The sequence below is a fragment of the Pygoscelis adeliae genome, unplaced genomic scaffold (genome assembly GCF_000699105.1).
Source record: "Pygoscelis adeliae isolate BGI_AS28 unplaced genomic scaffold, ASM69910v1 Scaffold62, whole genome shotgun sequence".
Classification (NCBI taxonomy): domain Eukaryota; kingdom Metazoa; phylum Chordata; class Aves; order Sphenisciformes; family Spheniscidae; genus Pygoscelis; species Pygoscelis adeliae.
In genome coordinates this window covers 1,989,625-2,008,909 of record NW_008824401.1, presented here as the reverse complement: position 1 = coordinate 2,008,909, position 19,285 = coordinate 1,989,625, and the positions used below count along the sequence as shown (strand labels likewise).

At 37.0% G+C, this 19,285-nt stretch overlaps 1 protein-coding gene across 1 annotated transcript in view; it reads right to left on the bottom strand.

Moving 5' to 3' along the window:
• Positions 1-19,285, bottom strand: part of BEAN1 (brain expressed, associated with NEDD4, 1) — a 60,847-nt gene that overhangs the window by 37,501 nt on the left and 4,061 nt on the right. The window contains exon 2 of the mRNA XM_009320255.1: positions 11,231-11,365. Within this exon, the coding sequence (XP_009318530.1) occupies positions 11,231-11,255 (25 nt within the window). The 5' untranslated portion in view covers positions 11,256-11,365. The remainder of the gene's footprint in view (positions 1-11,230; positions 11,366-19,285) is intronic.

The following is a 19,285-nucleotide window of genomic DNA, read 5'->3' as shown; positions in this document are numbered from 1 at the left end:
TGTTTATATGTAACATGCATTTATTTGTCCTTCTTCTCTCTGGAACAAAGCCTGGCAGCTATAAACACTTCTCTTGCAACGTAATGATATGAACAAGCCTCTTCTGTTAGCCACTGAGATGAAACCAACCAAATTATTTCAGTCGTGACTTAAGGCATATTTGAATTTAGGATTTCAAGGAGGCTTTATGCCCCCTGGCCCTGCTGACTGTTTTCTATTTACTCTGTATTTTTCATAATATTCTCAATTCTACTGCATATAGCATTTCCCACTAACTCATGTTTCATAAAGCTAATGTGCCAGAAAGCTGGATTCTGCTATTTATTTATAAAGAGACTGTGGACAGAGAAGTTAGGCCTCAATTAATGAAAGTGCTTATGTGCATACTTTACACACTGTAAATGCATTCTTGATTTTATTCATACAAAATTTTCCAATGCAGGGAGCACTGAGATGCATGTTCAAAAACTGTCACTGTTTTACCTATTTACATTGTGGGAATAGTGTTTGCCTAGCTGATGGGCTCTTGTCTTGTCATTTTGGAAGTTTGTATTGTAGAAGTATTATAATAAAAATTACTGAAATGTTTTAAAATAGCTTTTTCTGAAATTCATAGACTTCTTATTACAGATGAAGGAAAAGACATATCAAGATAACTCTTTAACTAGATTAGTGTCTTGTCTGTGTTTGCGGGTTTACGGACCAGCCTTTAGCAGGCTGCCTTGATAGAAACTCCCCTTTTAAACCTTACCTTCTCTTCCTGAAAAAAATGCAACCATACAAAGAAATATTTTAATCTATTTCAAAATATAACAATAATACTGATAATTTCTCACTACGAAACTGAACTAGTCATTCTTTATATCCTACCAAATAATTAAGTATTATTATCTCTGCCTTGAAAATAGCTGTATTCAGCAGAATTGAGCACTTTCTAAGTCCACAGGGCAAGGGCGGGCATTGTCAGAATGACTGTCCCATTTCAGGAAGACCTGGTACTGGCATCTTTGCTTGATAGTACCTGATCATACTCCTTTTGTAAGGCTACTGATTTCCATTAGCCATTGCTAATTTCTCTAGCTAGGAGACAAAGGGTGCCAGAGCCATGCGGGCTTGCCTTTTATGTTTACTGTATGCCAGAATTCTATGCTTAGTTGTTATTTCCTAAACCCTCTATTCTTTTCAGCTACGTGCTTATGAAAAGATAAGTTGTCAAATTAAAGATGCATAATACAGATAAAAGTTCTGCTCTAATTAACAGTTACTTGAGGGCTATTTAAATTATGTCCATTGTTCATTTCTGCTTGCAAAAGTTTGTATGTGAGTAGGATTTTATATCAGGCAAGATTAACAAATACTGACCCTCAGCAGACAGTACAATATGCATTAAATAAAACTTAATGTTAGCAAATAAAAGAGAAAAATATGCTGAATAAACATAACAGCCCTAGAAGTCGTCGTCTTTCAAATTAATCCTTAGAAAGGATAAATAAAAGTTGTAGAAGAGGATATTGTCGTCATTAGTTTTGATAATCCAGACTAAGGTAGTACAAGAAGTTTATAAACAAGTCCAGCAACAGCATTTTTTTATGCAATAGGCTGCATATTGCCGTAACAGGGAAAAAGTAGAGAGTAATTTCCACAGCAATCTAAATTCTCCTAATAAACCAAAAATGAATTTCATGAATGCTTCAAAGAACTGAAATCTAACTGGAGGCCAAAGCATCTTCTTGTGACTAAGGAAGCAAAGAGTAAGAGTAACAAGTAGCAGTGAATTCAGAACTTAATTGCATGATAAAGGTTGTTTAAACTATCATTACAACAAACAATTTGATGTCTTAAGAAGCCTGAATTAGTCAGCAAGATCATAAGAACTGATTTACTAAGGTGCCCCCAAATTAGATGCAGACAGGTTTTTTTTTCCTTTCCCCCCTCCCTTTATCTTTTTTTGGGATGCTGAAGTCTTTTTCCTGACAGAGAAGCTTGCATTATAAAGATATTCCTGAATATAAGGAATATAATTCTATTGCTTCATAAAAGTGCTAGGGTACCTATAATACAGCAATTTTTAAAGCTGACAAGTATAGCTATGTACATTTGCTAGGTGAAGAAGTGAAGTTAAAGGAAGATGAAATGACTTCTCAGGAAGAAATTGGCAGACTCAGGACAGACTGGGTCTCTTGAGTTCGGAGTTCTTTCCTGTAAGACAGTGCCTCGGACATGCCTTCCATTTGTGTTTCCTTCAGTGACCACTAAAACTAGGTTTTCCTATTTATTTCAGTGGTGCATAACAGTATCACCAGATTAAGAGCAAGTATTCACCCACTTTTGGAACTTCACTTTGGAGCTTAGTTTAGGAATCAATGCTTTATAGGTCTCCCATTTGTAAGGAGAGACTGGATGCATCTACAGGGCAGGCCGAACCTCTATGAAATCACCTTCCTGAGTACCTGTCTGTCTCCGGTGACGATCTAGAGTATGTAACACCTGTACTCAAAGGGTCTGTATACCTTCCCTGAAACTGTTTGCAAGGACTAGGAGAAGCTTGGATACAAATTTGCAAGGAGATTGTGAAATGACAAATTCCTTTTCTTCAGTTGGGATAAGTTTAAAAGGACATCTAATGGACTTAACTTGGAATGAATGGAAACAGGAGAATGCATTCATTAGGTTAAAGTTTTTAATATTTTCAATGACTGTTGTGACGCTGTTATCTCAAGCGCTGTTATGTTCACGTAATAGTTGTTTAAATAACAGTGCTGTGCCTCCCTTGAAATCTGCTTTTCTGACAAGAACTGTCCAAAATCAAAGTCTGGATAGTATTCAGACATACTTTCCTCAACAGCCTCATGACAAGATTATGTTAACCGTCCTGGTTGACTCTAGGCAGGTTTATCAAGAGAGAACTTTCCATAGGCAGGATTACCTACATGACTTTATATAAAACTGCATAGAGAGTGATGGAGATTATTAATCCAAATGGCCTGTGGTACTTAATAGAAAGGCAATCTGTGGGATTATCTGTGTAGATGCAGCTTTTAGAACAAACATAAACCTGGCTCCTGTTAATACGAGCCTTAAATGAAGTCTTCACAACAGTTATCTTTTGTGCAGTGTTTAATTACTTTAATAATAAAAAGTGACATAAAAGACACTTAATTTCTTTGGTACAAAAGACTCCAGTCATGTAACCCTTGGAAGTGGGAGCAACGATTGCACAGGTTATGACTATCTTTGGCTTCAGTGGGGCAAATTCTTTGGTTCCCATGAAAATATGTGTTTAAATCTGAAGCAGAATTTTAGCCTTTAATACTACTTTCTTGTGGTTTTAGGAAATTCTCTAAATAAATAATACAGCCTTAAAAAAAAGCATGTAGATAATTTGAGACACTAAATGGTAGCTAAAATTTTTGTATGTATGTAAGCTTCTATGCTAAATGGTTGGCATTTTCCATTCCAGAGGACTGGATAAAAAGTACGTGAAGGCAAGTACATCTTAAGCGCTATTTTGCTGAGTGTATTTTCTCAGAAATCTATGGATAACCCTTGAGCAGAGATTATACATTTGATTTCCTCTTATGGCAAGGGAAATATTAGCTTGTTTTCTCAACTGGAACAAATCCATGCATTACTTCTCAGGGTAGCTTCCAATGAGTACATGTGGTACAATGCTTTTGTTAAGACTTAGCAGTGGTTCTACTGATTCAAGAGGATTTAACAGTGAAAAATCACTGTCAGTCAAGTTAAGAAAAGAGAGCACAAGAAAGAGAAAGGGGGAGAAAGAGAGAGGAAGAAACATATGAGAATGCATTTTTTTTTTTTAATGTGTTAATTCTGGTTGACTGGTACAGGAAGGAATAGGCAAATACATTAATACTTGAAATACACTTTAAATAGTACATGTTCTTTCCCATTAGGCTGAATTTCATGGTAGCTGCACATTAAATGAAATACTTTCATGTCAGTGTTTTGCTTCCTAAATGCTAAAATTAAGCTCTCAGAGTAAGTAAGGAAGTAACTGTTTTGTCTCTGAAAGCCAAAATAACTATGGAGGGTGAAAATTAACTGAATTATGGGGATTTATAATCCTGCATTATGAATTAATTCCTGTTTTATTTTTTCTTTCTGCATTAAGGCACCTCTTTTACAGAGCTCTGTTTATATATGTGTATGCACACATCACCTGTTGGTAAGCATATACTGTTGCTTGTGTGAGAATCATCTCTATGAATGCACACACATAGCTTGTCAAGCTGTTGTTGATTACTGTGATGCCATAAACAGCCTTTTAGGAATATCAGACTTACGGCTCAACACACCGACTGGTACTGTTATTCTTTACTTGTATTACCATAATGCATAGAAGCCACAGTTAGGAAACTGGATGTGTGAGGTGCTACAAAAAGAACAAAGATTCCCTCCTCTCAAAAGAACTTACCTGCATTCTTCTTGTTCGATGCACCACTTGTTGAGGCTCTTTCTGCCAGAGCTAGACTATGGTTTGCAGCAATAGCACAGATGTTTTCCATCTTGTAGCAACATGCTAAACTTATGATGGAAATCCCTCCTGAAATATAGCCTCACTGGAAAGTCAGCTCTTACTTTCAGTAGATACTGTGGATGTTGATTTTGAGGACCCAAGATTTTCCTGATTCCCTTCCTTTCTCTGAAAATTCACTTTACCGTGGCTAGCTGCAAAGCTTTTCCTATACATGCCTAGGTCTGAAAGGATGTGTAAAATACTATAGTCTGTCTTTCCTTTATAACCACCATTCTGTGTGTAAACCCTCTGGAATCTTTCTCACTGTCTCAAATAGGAAACATTGAAAGTCTCTGCCATTTGTTCATAACTGGACAAATAATAATGTCAAGAGTTCCAGTGTGACTGGACTTCCCACAATAGTGGTGGATATCCTCAAAATACCATGGCCTCATTCTTGTCTTACAGCAGTGGGCCACAAGAGATTTCAGTGAGCTACATGATGGTAGAACTGGTGTAATATGGTTGAGAAAGAGCTGACAGTTTTGTTTTTCCCCTCTCCTAGGTATTTATTTCTGAACTCCTTTCTTAGCATCTTTTTCCTTTGCCCTTCCCATTTCTGAGATCCTGCTTACCTGCATAGCTGATACAAAGCAATCTCTTATTCTAAATGAGTACTGAGACCACATGGTAGTAGTTACTGGTACAGGGAGCCCCCATTATAGACACTAGCGTATCTGATTTTATAAATGCTAGAACAAAAGGTTCTCATTTTATTCTCTTCCAATGCCTAAGTATGTGAATCCAGAATGTTAGGTTAGGCATTAATGACATGGTGGGCAGGAGGTGATTTGAAAGTCATTTCCCTTTCACTCTATCATTAGTCTGCTCCTGTGGTTGATGTACTGCCAGTGTTGAAGAAGTAGATCTTACGTATTCCCCTTAGTTATGGACAAATCCAAAATCCCCTGGAGTGAATATACATGCATAGTGAGCACATATAACAGACTGAGGAACTTGGCCATTTATTTCTCTGTTTAAAGAAAAAGGGCTTTCTCAGACCAAAAAAGAAAACTGTTGGACAAATAAACTTCTAATGGGTATACTATGGAAAAGTTTTTTGTTTTTAAACCTGCACAAACCACAATGTTCCATGCTTTTGGATTCTATAATCTGAAGTTGCGTGTTTGTTTAAAGGCCTGAATACTCACACTAGAGCTGCTAGTTTAAACCTAAGTACCATCAGAGAGGATCTAATCTAGTCCAAAGCAAAAAACCACCATGCTTCTGTGATGCATTTTTAAGAACTCTAGTGTTGATAGGAATGATTGACCAGTTTTCAGACTGATGGGATAATTTTCTTGGGGCAATAGGAAAGGCATCCCTTCCTTTTACTTTGGTGGTTATATTTTATCCTGGTTCTTCTGGGTGACTGTTCTATTATATTAGTTGAAAGCTGAGACTGAATTGCTGTTTTATTCCAGCTTTGCCAAATGAAGTTGCATGTGATCAGCTTCCCTGGGAATCCCTGTATAGCTGTACTCCACCAAAAATTCTGCAGTCTCAAAAGCTGATGACAGACTTGCTGGTGAGTAGAAACAGCTAAGTACCTAAGTCCTGACTGTAGGTATTTACTGGGGAGTGAACTGTACTGCTTTTCAGAAGCACCTGAAAAGGTTCTCATTTTCCAGTTTGATGCATGTTGATGTATGTTTGAAAGTAAAATTATTGTACAGATTTTTCAACACAGTTCCAAAAGATATGTGTGTTCTTTATGGTATTATGTGCTGTGGAACCACTAGCTGTCATATAGAAACAGCACTATTACTGCTGTTTCAGCTTTACTAAAAGGTATCTTGGGCTTCTAGAAAGCCAGAGGTGGGGGAACGAAGTGGAAAAAAATTAAAATACAAAGAGCAAAACAAAATAACACAGTAAAGCATGTTATCAGCACTGAAAGTCTTTTTGGACTTCGATAAACATTCCATATAATGAATTTAAGAAACAGACCTCTGCACACTATGTGACAGTATCACCAGCTGCTTGGCAATGTAATTAATTGATCCTATCACAAAAGTGCTTTGCTAATTACATGGAAAACAGTCTTGTGAGTAGTACTCAGAGGGTTCATTTGCTGTCCTGTTGAGTGCTGTGCAATATGCTTGTATGTTCAATCCTTTCATTAGAAGCAGGGATTGTGATCTGAACAGCATTTATGGACACTTCCCTCTGTACATAGTACAATATGTGGACCTCCTGTACTCAGAATTTTTGGGATCAGGAAGTAATCTTGAGCCTACTTTCTCAGGGTCAAGCTTTCAACAAGCTATGCTTCAATCAGAACAGATGCTTGTGAATATACTAGAACTCTATGATAGTTTTTCTCTTTTTGCTAGGGGTTACTCTCCCCATAATTCTTGAGGTTCACAGAAAACTTCCTAATAAGCTGCTGGCAAAATCTGAGGAGCTGATTCAACCCCTCTATTTAAATATAAAGCTATCCTTCCTAGCTGGTGGATAGGCTAATCTGTCTTTAGCAGAGATTAGGGAGCACGCATTTTAATCATTCCATCAACTGGTTTATGAGGATGATTCCTTCCAGTTAGTGGATGGAGGTGAGCAACTGTGATGGCACGATCTTTAACTGACTGAGCTTGATCTGGAGAAAAGAGCTGGTCTACTGCTGCAGGATACAAATGCTAGATGAAGAATTGTACACCATGGAGGATCCTCTCAAATCTTAATAAGATTTAATGCTAAGTGCTGCTTAAGCTTTTCACTGCCCTCTGCATAATTTCAGGCTGTAAGCATAAAATCATTGATGATAAAAACACTGCTCCAACAACAACTTACTTTAAGCAATAGAAAGGGATTTAAATTCCAGCATATCGTGATTTTCAGTTTTCATAACCAAGAATAACTTTGACAAGGGCTGTTTTCACAGACAACTCAAAAGCTGGCATATGGGTTTATTCTGTTATTTTTTTAATGCTGAAATTATTTATTTGTAACATGATAAAAATGGAAATTTTAACCTGTCTGTATACTAGTTTTACGTTATGATTTATGATGAGAATTATAAACTTCCACCTCAATGGAAACTCATTTCAAAACATCTGCTTAGCATCCATTGAGGCATTTTTAGTCAAGGAATACCATATTGCATGGCAGAAATTTGGACTATAGCTTTTGTTTGGGTTTAAAAAAAGCCCAGACAACAGCTGTCTTTTTCCTCCTCCTTTCCAGTTAATTCATCGTAACTACAGGTAGTAATAGCTCTATTGCACGCTAGTAGTGTGCATTTATAAATACACAAACTAGTGATGACACTGCTGACTACCAGCATTTTGACTCAGAAAATATTACATCAGCTTTTGTCCTTGAAGAAACAGAAATTTAGCAGAAGGTAAAAATTTTCACTGGGAATTTGTGTGCGTGAGTGTGGGGGAATGCAGATGTGGCCTCTAAACATACATGGGGAGATGATGGCCATACATTTTTTTACTAGTGCTAGTTTGATAGCTGTAGCTCTACAGTATGCTATACTTGCCTGTTGTTAAAAAACATGTTTAAGTGACTTAATGCCACTTATCAAAAGGTTTTTAGGTTGTTGAAATAATAGTATGAAAGTAAATTTCTACTATTTTATATATATATAAAATATATATATAAAATTTTTATATATATATAAAAAAATCATTTTCAATTAAAAAAGAAAGTGACAATCCCTGTGTCTCTGAAAACATCAAAATAAGAAAACAACATTCTAATGTGATAGATCTATTTGCATTTTTAATCAGTTTCCTTAAACAGCATGACAAATTGTCCAAGGACACAGAAAATAAGTAATGGATAGGTTATATGATTGAGAAAAGCTTTAAAGGTGTCTATTACTAGTGCTTGAACAGAAAAACATGCAATAAAGGAACTACACTTCCTTCTTGGTACCTGTTTTTTTATTATGTATGTTTCATATGAACTAGATAAAGTTTTTCTTGGCCAAAAGAAAATAAAATTTCTGAATGGAGATGCTGTTAACTGTAAAGTAAATGTAACAAATTTAAGATGAGAAAGAGTAACAGTAACTAATAGGTAAAACCCTGATATTTTTATTCATGTTTTATGGCTCAAGGGTGTAGTACTTTAAATGACTATTGCCTTCAGTGGGCATCACACATTCTTGGATCCTGCCAGGAAATTCTAAAATGCATTAGGATGAAATAGACTGAATGAATAAAAGTGTTTTCTAAACTATGGGCTAAATGTTTAGATGTTAGTATTACAAAAGCAGAAGGTTAGAAATAAGAACAATAAATAATTCAAGTGGAGTGCCTCTATCTTGCACATATATAGAAATAAAAAGAATAAAGATGACATATATATTTATATAGATACACACCCCCTTATATACGTATTATATAACGTTACCTATAGATTAGTCACAAGGAGGGGGTTTTTTTAATACACAAGTACTTTTTTCACGTGCTCATTTAGCCACATGTTCAGACATGACTTCCCAATGCGAATGCTAACTGCATATGGAAATCTATCTGTCAGCTTTTGAATTCCATCTAGCTCTGTCACTGCCTGGTCCTTTATCCCTAGGTAGCAGTGCTATTCTGGACAGTATGAGACTGAAGGCAATGGTACACCAGATCTAATTGCATAGCCGTTCTGTGTAGATTTTCTGTTGGTGCTGATCTCCTAACAGGTCTTGCCGTTATTCAGCAAAACCAACACATGAGAGAGGTGCTTTGGCACTCGTCTCGTCTGAAACATTTGTGTGTCTGTGAAGTATATATGAAGTGACAGGTGTGAGTGCCTCGCTGGATGACACTCTGCTCTCAGGTTCATCTGTGAACAGCAAATCAGTCTTTCCATTGAAAAATAATGAATTTTTCCTCTAGGCAATTTCTGATTTGTGTGCGCTTCTGTAACCATTGCAAATGATCTGTTGGTTTTGTGTTTTTGAGCTTTTAACTACTGTAATGTGTTCAGAGCAAACCTGTGACTATTTGACTCTATTTTGTCAGCTGTCATTGTTGTAGTTTTTTCTTGTTAGCACTGAATTGACAGCTTTGTATTTAGAAAAAATATATCTCTACATATATCAAAAATAATCTGTTGCCACTCACTACTTACTTTATGCACACCTTTATAGAAGGGCAGAAAATAATGCATACTTATGTGCGATGTAAATTGCTGAAAGGTTTTCATGTGATCCAGGCAAAATGCAAGACCATCAAAACTAATGTGTTCCCATTAAGTCTTCCACGACCACACCCAATATGTTTTCTCAGAGAAAAAAACAAACCACATGTCTAGCTCTAATCTCTGCTGATTAGATTAGGAATTAAGAGCATAAGAACTGGAGGTCTTGCCTAAATTCAGGTCTGTATGTCCTTCCATGCATGTTAACTGTAGCCCTTGTGAATTCTCAATTATAAACTCATAATCTTTCGTGCTCCATGGATCTGACCTGAATCCTGCTCTACTTAATGGACTATGATCAATTCTACAGAGCGCTTGTTTTGCATGAGTGCTTGAATGCCACTGTAAAGCCAGGTAGTGGGTTGTGACAAGCACAGACCTGTAGACTAAACAGTTGGTGTTGAGGGCCTGCTGTCTACACTATGCATGTTTCAGAGGGTTTTACTTTGGATTAGCTCTCTCTTGCCTCCATGCATCTGAATGCCCATTAGAGGATGGAGTGTACTAGGCTTACTCCAGAAACTCATTTTTTGGTTTACTTTCATCTGATGTGTATTGCCAGTAGCTGTCAATCTGCTCTCCCTGTTGTAACTTCCAGTCTTTTTGCAAAATTGTGGCTACATTCTTCTGTGTACAGTGTTGTGTTAACTAAAAACCCAAGTCTGCAAATATTTCTGGCAAGTAATTAGTGACAGCAGTATGTGATCCGTCCTATTTGTACTGTGTAGAATAGATGTCTAAAAGTAATTTGACCTCTTAGATGTTGCTAGTTACAAAATGGGTATGTTAGAAGAAAGGTTTCAGAGTTAAAACTGTAGCTTGAAATTAACAAGTAAACATAACAAGCAAAAAGTAGGAACAGTAAACAGCAAGCTAGTAAACAGCAATTGCTGCGATTACAACACACTTTTGTTCATCAGAAATCCTCCAACTCATCTTTCTACTTATTTGCAACAGATCTGGTCCTAAAACAAATGGCTAAAACTGTCTGCACTGTTTACAGAAGTTACCCTATGACTCCTTTAAATACACTGGATATCTCTGACTTGACAGTAATTCTTACCTCTCCCCTGCCCAAGTATTATTTTAATCAGCTGGCAGTTTGTTTGTTTATTCACATTAACATTTCCAAGTGCAGACTGCCTGGCCAGCAGTCACTGCTCTGCAGAGCTGCTAGTGTCTAATTGTTTCCAGCAACGGCGACTACCTTTTCTAGGCTCCCCCCCCGGCCCGGCTCTCAACTGGCGTTTCAGAGCAGCAGCCTTCACAATACATTTAGCTTAATGCATTTTGAGCTCGACCAAATCTTCCATTCGCACTACTGTTGATATTTGTCTACTTGAAATCAGCATGCAGTATAAATGATTTAGACATATGAATAAATAAACCTCTAAATATCCATATCCTTGCAACAGCAAAACCAGATCAAATCTAATGTTTAGAACAGTATATTGCTACAAACACCGATTTGGTGAGCAAATGGATTCACTTTCATAGGACGTTGCGTCCTATGATTTAGGAAAGCGAAGGGTAACTCACTTGAGCATGTTAGTTTGATGGACATGTAGTCTCTGCCACAGTCCTTCTTATAGTGACAGCGCAGCCAGTTTAAGAGGCAGAGTCCGTCACCACACTGTAGTTCTTCTTTTTTACACGGCAGAATGCTCTGTTCATCTGAAAGGAGGAGAAACAATAGGTGACTTTGTGTAACAAGCAACTCCTTCCTGAGCAACAAAGCCACGTCTACCAAAAGTCAATCTTCCTGCTTTTGAAAGACCTGGGCGGATGAAAACACTTTCTCCTCTTTGTCAGATGTGAAAAGGATCTCAGACTCAAACAAATATTCCCTATACTGTTGTTGCTGATTTAAACAGTGTTCGAGACATATGAGGTCTAGGTGAAGCATACCAAAGAAATCACAAGGGTACCATGTCTCTGAGGCACCTAGCCTTCTGACTGACTTACGTGCTTTAACATCCAAAACAAAACAATCCATCTTTGCCCCAGCTTAACACACAAAATGGATAAATGAGGGGGAAGAAAAGAGATCTGATATCTTGCATAAACCTGAAGGACTGGATTAAGGGCTTCTTAGCTGTAAGTACAACTCTCACAATCCCTTACCAGTTTGACAGTTAAGGGTAGGAACTCAGTCTGATAGTGGGGAAGGATTTTTTGAATAATCTTAATAAAGCCTTAGGTAAATTTATGGAGACATAAACTCAGGTTTGGTTTACAGAGACATTAAATCCTATATAGCAGGGTCTGCAGCTCTGCATGAAGCCAAATCTTTGACTGGCTCCTCAGTTGTAAGACTGAAGCCACTTCCCAGGACTACTGTTGATTCTTGGGGGCTGAGTAGAAAACTGAATCACTCATCTCTGCCTAGAGAGGGGGAAAAAGAGTAATTTCATCTTGTCCTTTGATAGTGTACTACGGTTCCTTTTATCTTTATGTATACACACATGCATGAACAGAAATTTCCTGCTCTCAAAGGAGAGATGATACCAGCCTAACCCCTGTAACTTTAAGAAAAGCAGAGTTTCAGGCCATGCTAATATTCACCTGTGCAAAACATATTTGCACAAGAAATGGGAGTGCTGGTGGGAGTGTCATCACTTGCCATATCTGAACAGGATCACCCCTTCCTAGTCCAAAAGTTCTGAGGCTATGCCTGAGGAGAGAGTGGTCACTGCAAATGCAATGCTAGCAAGCAACAGGTGTTTAGCTTTCACTGGCTACTCAAAATAGCTGTTTTGTTTGATGTCCATAAACATTCAAACAGCAGCTGCATGATGCAAAATTTAAAAAGGAGTTGGGGAATCTCTATGCAAGGAAGAGTGTGTCTTTTTTTTTTTTTTTTTTTTTTTTGGACACATTAACTGCATAATACAAAATATCCCACGGAATGCCAGTGACCAGCCATACCATCTGAAACACACTAAGCAAATCATTGAAAAAAGAACTTATGTAAATGTATTCCAGTTTGTTAGGTTAAAAATCTATTAACATACCATAAGGAAAAAACAAATTCCTGGAGATCAGGAAGTCAGAAAATTATCCAGGAAAAGAGGGGAAAAAGCCTCCTACATTATTCAAGGAAGGTATTATTTTGGTTTTTTTTTTTTTCACATTTCACCAGTAGCGAAAGTGGCCTTGTTTTGGTGGTAGATAAAAGGAAACTATTTTCTGACAAGTCCATCTGAGTGCACAAATGGATACACTGACATCACTTAGTTGCACGGTTTTGTAGGGCTTTCCAACATTGAGAAAGAGAAGTAAAATAGACAGAAAATAGTTTGTTAATGACTGAATAAAAAGTTTTTAAGTTTGGCAAGGAAGACCTTTACGCAGAAAGACTCTTTGGAAATCAGCTTTAAATTTCATTAGAGTACTACAGCTGTATTCAAGTTACTTTATGTGAGCAATCTAAAACATTAAAAATACAGGCAAATATAAGTTCAAGCCCAACTTGAAAAACACTAGCTCTTGAAAGTAAAGGCACAGAGGGCTAGTGTGCAAATCAGTACCCAAGAGAAGACAGGCAATTTTGCCACATCATGTTTCTGTTTGCTCTCCAATATTTTTAATTTGGAGCCTTTTTGTTATCCTTCGTAGCGGCAAAATCATGCAGTTTGGAGTAATTGTTCATGATTTCCAATTTTCCACACAGCTGCTCCAGTGGAAGATGTCAGTACCCCCAAATATATAAATATCACCAGCATTGACAACATACTGTTATAGTAAATCTTAGATTGTACGCTTGTATCTGGTAGCTCTGCAATCTAGAGGCCAATAATCAGATCATATTGTTTTGTACTTTCAGAACATCTTGCAGTACGTTTCCCAAATGGCTAATGTATTTCTGGAAGGCATCTCAAACAATTTTGGGGTAAAATGGCATAGAATTCTCAGGAATTAAAGTTGTGGGGATTCCTGTCTGGGTTAGTTTATTTATTTATTTATTTAGAGTGAAAATACTATAGAAGCAGCAGCTAAGCAATAATTACTTTGTGGTACCAAACATAGTCATTGTGTAAATGGGAACAATTTTTATTAACTTTAGACTGGTTACACAGTCATTGCAAATACCAAAAAGGAATTTACCACCAAGAAAATGATGCACAAGGAAAATACAATGTATTAGCAAATTTATTAGAGTAATTGGTCTTGGCATGCATCTCACATATTTGTATCTTCTATAAAGTCTGCTTAGTTTGTAATCTAGTTTGAAGTTGCCCTAACTATTTTAAACCTCTTTGAACTTGCTCCAGTCTACATCCTTTCGTATCTGTCGTGTTCACTGTTCCTGTATTTACTAGTTCAACACAATTCTCTACCACTGGCTACAATTTCACCACTTTTTGGATGTAAAGAAAGTTTTCTACAGTTCCTGTAACATAAAATTCCTGTTTTACTTTTCATCGCTGTACTGGCTCTACTTTGAAGGTCACTTAAAGATAAACGCCTCTTCTTTCTCATCCAGAAAGTAATACTATGCTTTCTGTTTCTGCTAGTAAGTCACTCTGGGATACGGACTGTATGAAAATGCTAGAAAACCACTGCTGTGTTTTATTATCTTCAGGGAGAACCATTAAGATTGTAAGGTATAAGAAATTATATGGGCAGATCCAATTTTTTTGGACTGAAAAGCAGTGGGGGACAATGATGGTTAAAGAAAAAGGGTGTGCAAACCTATCCCATAAAGCTGTATTTCCCAGATGTAGCAAGAGCAAATTATGTCTTTTGTGAATCCAGATGATACAAATCTTCCATCTATTCTCAAGGGGAGCTGCAAAATAACTGAAAAAACCATGAAGACTAAAAATATGTAAATGCTTTTTTGAGGAAGAAACTGAGGAACAGGCCTACGGTCACACAGCAGGCAGGGACAGAGGTAGGCATCACATTCAGTGTGGTACTGACTGAACAAATAACAATGTTTAAGTTCTGTACAATGAAAATTCTTTTGAGACGGTTAGTTTCATCTGTGAGAAAATGCATTACTTTCCAAGATGATGTTTCTATTTCAGTAGAGGCTAGCACGAAGTATTTTGTCCTTAAAGTATGTTTTACCCTGAGGTAAAATTGAGTTGAAAACAATTGTTGCTACAGATGACAGGGAGCTAACAAAGTCTCATTCGGAGAAGCACTTCCCAGTTCTAAGCTCACCTGTTCCCAACCGGAGTGTGCCACGCAATGGCATGCTGATGGTTTTCAAGGTTTGTATTCTAAATCAGCATGCATTTGAATGAATTTATGAAGTGAAAATTAGTAATTTAAGAACATCAAAATGATCATATAAAATTTAGATTAAGGTGCAATATATTATACAAATTATATTATATAAATTATATATATATAAATTATATAAATGTGATGCATAAAATTAATCTACAAGTTGAAAATTAACCTGCACCATTAAAATACACATAATAGTTTACAGCTATTGCACATTATCCAAATTTGTATTTTCCTATGTAGTAATACCACAATTTTTGTTTTATTCAAATGACCAATGAATTATATATCTGTTAAAGTGGATATACACTTCTCACACCAACCACTGAGTCTGGTAATGCCCTGATCATCCCCCAGCAGGAACTATTCTCTGCAATGTAACCCTTTGCACTTCATAAAAATCATAGTCTTCATTCTTGCCTGCAGCCTGGCTTTGAAACCTTTGTAGCCAGGTGCGGGAAGATAGTTGTGGTGAAGAAGGATCCTCCAGTGACATAGAGATGATTTAACAACTCTTGAGCTTGGTGAGAGGATGGGAGAATAAACAATACATAGCACATGTTAATTTGACGCTTAATGCTCTGCTGTGCTTATATGATTTAGATGAGCATGATGCAGAAACCTGTGCAAAACACAATATAAGGAAGAGAGATTCTTATCTCTCTGGTGATTTCTTGTGCCCCTCAATTCCTTAATATTTTTGCATTGATGGCAACTAAAGAAATTTACAATAACCTTAAATCAGAGGACAGACACAAGATGTCATTTCTATACTATTAAGGTACCTTTAGCCCTGCATTTTACCATGCTTGTCCTTGGGAATCATAGTTTTACATGTTTAAAAATCTGGGAAAAAATTCTTATTTCTACTTCTATAGATGCTGCAGCACTCCTGAAACATGATCTTATGTCTCCAACTTTGGGAAAATTTCCAATTTACGGTTTGCTTCATTCAGTAGAAACATTTTTTTTAATCAGAAGCACAGAAATGTAGCTCTGAACATAGTTTTTTTTTCTTTTTTCTTTTAGACTTCTATCAGGTTTTTAGACATTTTTCAGGTTGACTAATAGGATCAAGTTGCAAAAATACAGTTTCCACTCATGTTTCCATTTAGGATTGTGCTGTTCTAAAAGCAAAGTCTTTTCTAAAAGTTTCTGTGTATATACAAAATCTTCGTTGGTGGTATTCAGTTTTGTGCTCTCCCTAAACATTGAGACAGTTTCTGATTGGGACTGATGCTAAGAAATGTACTATACAGCACGCGCCCCAGTGCAAAATAGCATGAATACGTTGTAACTGCTTTTTCAATCTATTATTGAATGTCCCATATTCTTTCTAAAGGAACATCTGATTCCACAAATGCGTTTAGCGTGAGGAGTGTGATTATTAGTGTAGCTTAACACATTCTTCAAATGATGCATAAAAGTCATCCCAAATAGCCACTCTTTGTTGCTCCTCTTTGCAGTGTGTGTTCTTTCTCTAGCACCAAGTTCTAGGCCAAAACAGAAATTGCTTTGGATTCATGTTTCTCTCCCGATGTATCTCTGAGGCAGTTATGATTACAGTACCAAATGACTAGATACTGTTGGGCTACTTGTCAATATGGCACCTGCAGTAAACCAGGAGTATTAACTTGTCATTCAGAGCTTTTATTGTCTGTTCAAGTCTGCAGGGTCTTTACATTTGTTTGCTGAACAGGGAATAAGGATCACATAGTAGGCTGCCTAATCACTGCACCTTTAGAGGCAAGTTTGAGGGCAATACATTCAGATGACAACAAGGAAACACGGTTCACAAATTTCTAAAAAATCTAGTCTCTTCTGTTCTGCACTGGGCTTTCTATGACCTACTTTTTTAATAAAGTCTTGTACTTCTTGCCAGTTGTTTGGGCCAATGACTTGCTTGCATGCCGTGTGCGTTTGGAGAGTGAAAATGGCCATTGTGTACCTCAGTAGTCTAACTTGTAAATAATCATAAATGGGGAGCATTCGGCCCCAAACATTAAACTCTGCTAATAAGAGGAGATGGTTAAGTGTGGATTAGAAGCAAAGTTCAATATGAGGTTGTCCTAGTAAGAACTAGTCTTCCAGCTGGGACTAAATAGCTCACAATCTGCTGGGTGCTCTGCCATGTATTGTATTACGCCCTTCCCCTAGAGGATCTGGGATCTCTTTTGTAAAGCTCATCTCTTTAAGATCCTGAGTCCTTGCTGTAGAACCCCCTGATTGAATCCATTCTGTAAGTTTGGTCCTGTTTTCAATGTTTAAACATTGGAAGCAGCCTATTAAGTGATTTAGAGTGACTCAGAAAGCTGTTCTACTGACTGAAGTGTTAAACTTTCTGATGCAAAATACGTCATTTCTGTATATCCCTTGGGTTCCCCAGCAGAAGGGAGACCTACCTGTATTTGTGATATAGAAAGACATTACAGGGCAGCGGTAGTTACTTTTCTGCCCTAAGTAAGTGGGAACTGAAAGTTGAGGTTAAGTGTTATTTCAGAATATTTCTCTCTATCAGGTCTGAGCCTGATGGACAACAGGTTGTCTGTGGACAACTGATTCACATAAAATAATCATATGAAAAAGTAAAAGTAGAATAAATGTTCTGGAAATTGTCTTGCAGCAAGTCTGTTCCTTCAACCCCAAAACCAAAGACAGATATGGGATTGGACAAAGATGGAAAAAAAGATGCTACAAGAGAAAATAAGCTAGTGCAGTATCTTGTTAGCAAGAGTCAATGCCAACTAATGGACAGATACCAATCCAGGAGCCAGGAGAGCCTTGCTTTCTCCTTAAATTGCTATGTAATCTAAAGCAATTAATTTTTCTGCCAACCTTTTTTTCTTTTTCTCTTCCCACCTTTTGTGTTATCTAGACACCTGCAATTTGGAAGGACAAAGCCAGTTATTTTGTGCAGGACCTAGCGTGATAAAGCTTCAGTTTTAGTTGGGTCTTATAAGTGTCCATGGTACTGGTAGAAGTAATCCTGTAACAATTTTGCAGCTAATTCAAAATAAAGCTAGGATGCTGAAAACCTGTAAAGGTCAGATGCTTACAGGGCTGTTTCTCTTAAACCATGAAACTAGAAAAGATTAAGTGCCAATAGCAGAGATTGAAAAGTAAAAAAATTTAAGAATGGCACGTATTTCACTATTTCTTTTTATAATGCTTCTAATGAAGAAAGAAAACAAATGCTGAAAGAAAATCCTCATTTTAATGATAGAAGTAAAGGGATTAACACGCTTGCAACTAAAAACAGCAATTAAAAGATAAGAAACTTAGAATTAAAGAGGCCAAAGAAACAAAGTGTCATAGAAGCACTGTTTGCATTAAGAATAGACAGTGATCAAGTGGCTTTGGCTGGAATGTCCTCCAGTGAATTATCTTCACACAGGTCCTTGAAGACTGTAGGTGTCTCAATGTCATATAATGTCATTATTCTTAAAAAACAGTCTGAGGGATTTCAGGAAGTTCTAGCAAGATATGTATTAAGTCTTGGAGCTAAAATCAATGTTTGCATAAATGCTGTCAGAACTAACTGAATTTCTTGCTTCTGCCAGCTCTGAATTTGAGGCCAAATTTTCAAAGCACCTGAAGATAGAAACTCTAAATAGGCTTTACAAAAGCTCGTAATCAATTAGGTGTCCACCTTCGCATAAAGGTGTCTGGACACCCACTGCATTTTTAGGTGCTTGAACATATAGCTCAAATACAATCATTACATAACAATGAAATGTTAGACTGCAAGAGTTAATAGCGCTCAGCGCCTCTAAAACATCTCTCCCCCTACTCTTCTCTGAGAGGTTTCTCAGTATGGCTGCTTGTACCAGTTTGATGAGATGCCCTTCAGAAACTAAAGCATCGTTTCTATTTATTTGATGGGGAGCAGAGTTGGACTCTAATCTGTATTTTTGCATAGTAGTTGCATAGGAATGCATTCTAATCTATTATTCTCTCCACTAAAAAAAAAAATCAGGAATGGGAGGTAGGAGTTGGGAGAAGCTGCTGAAACTGAAGAGTTGAGTCAGTAGTTACAGTGGAAATGAACGATTTGAAGTTGTCAGCCTATATCCTCATAAATGAGGATGAGAAATTGTCAGGCTTGGAGAGAAATTGATACCTTCCTAGTGCAGATTCCAGTCTAATAAATGAAAAGGTGAAAAAATCATTCTTGATGTAACTGAGATGATTTCAAGCCATCATAACATAAATTGATGGCAGAAAGATACTGAGCAGGATATGACTTATTAGGGGCGAAGAACAAAGAATTCTGAGGTGTGGTTCGGGAGGTATTTGAATATCCTTCCCTTCTGCACAGTTGGAGTCATTACAGCCTGAAGTGCAAAGGCTGTA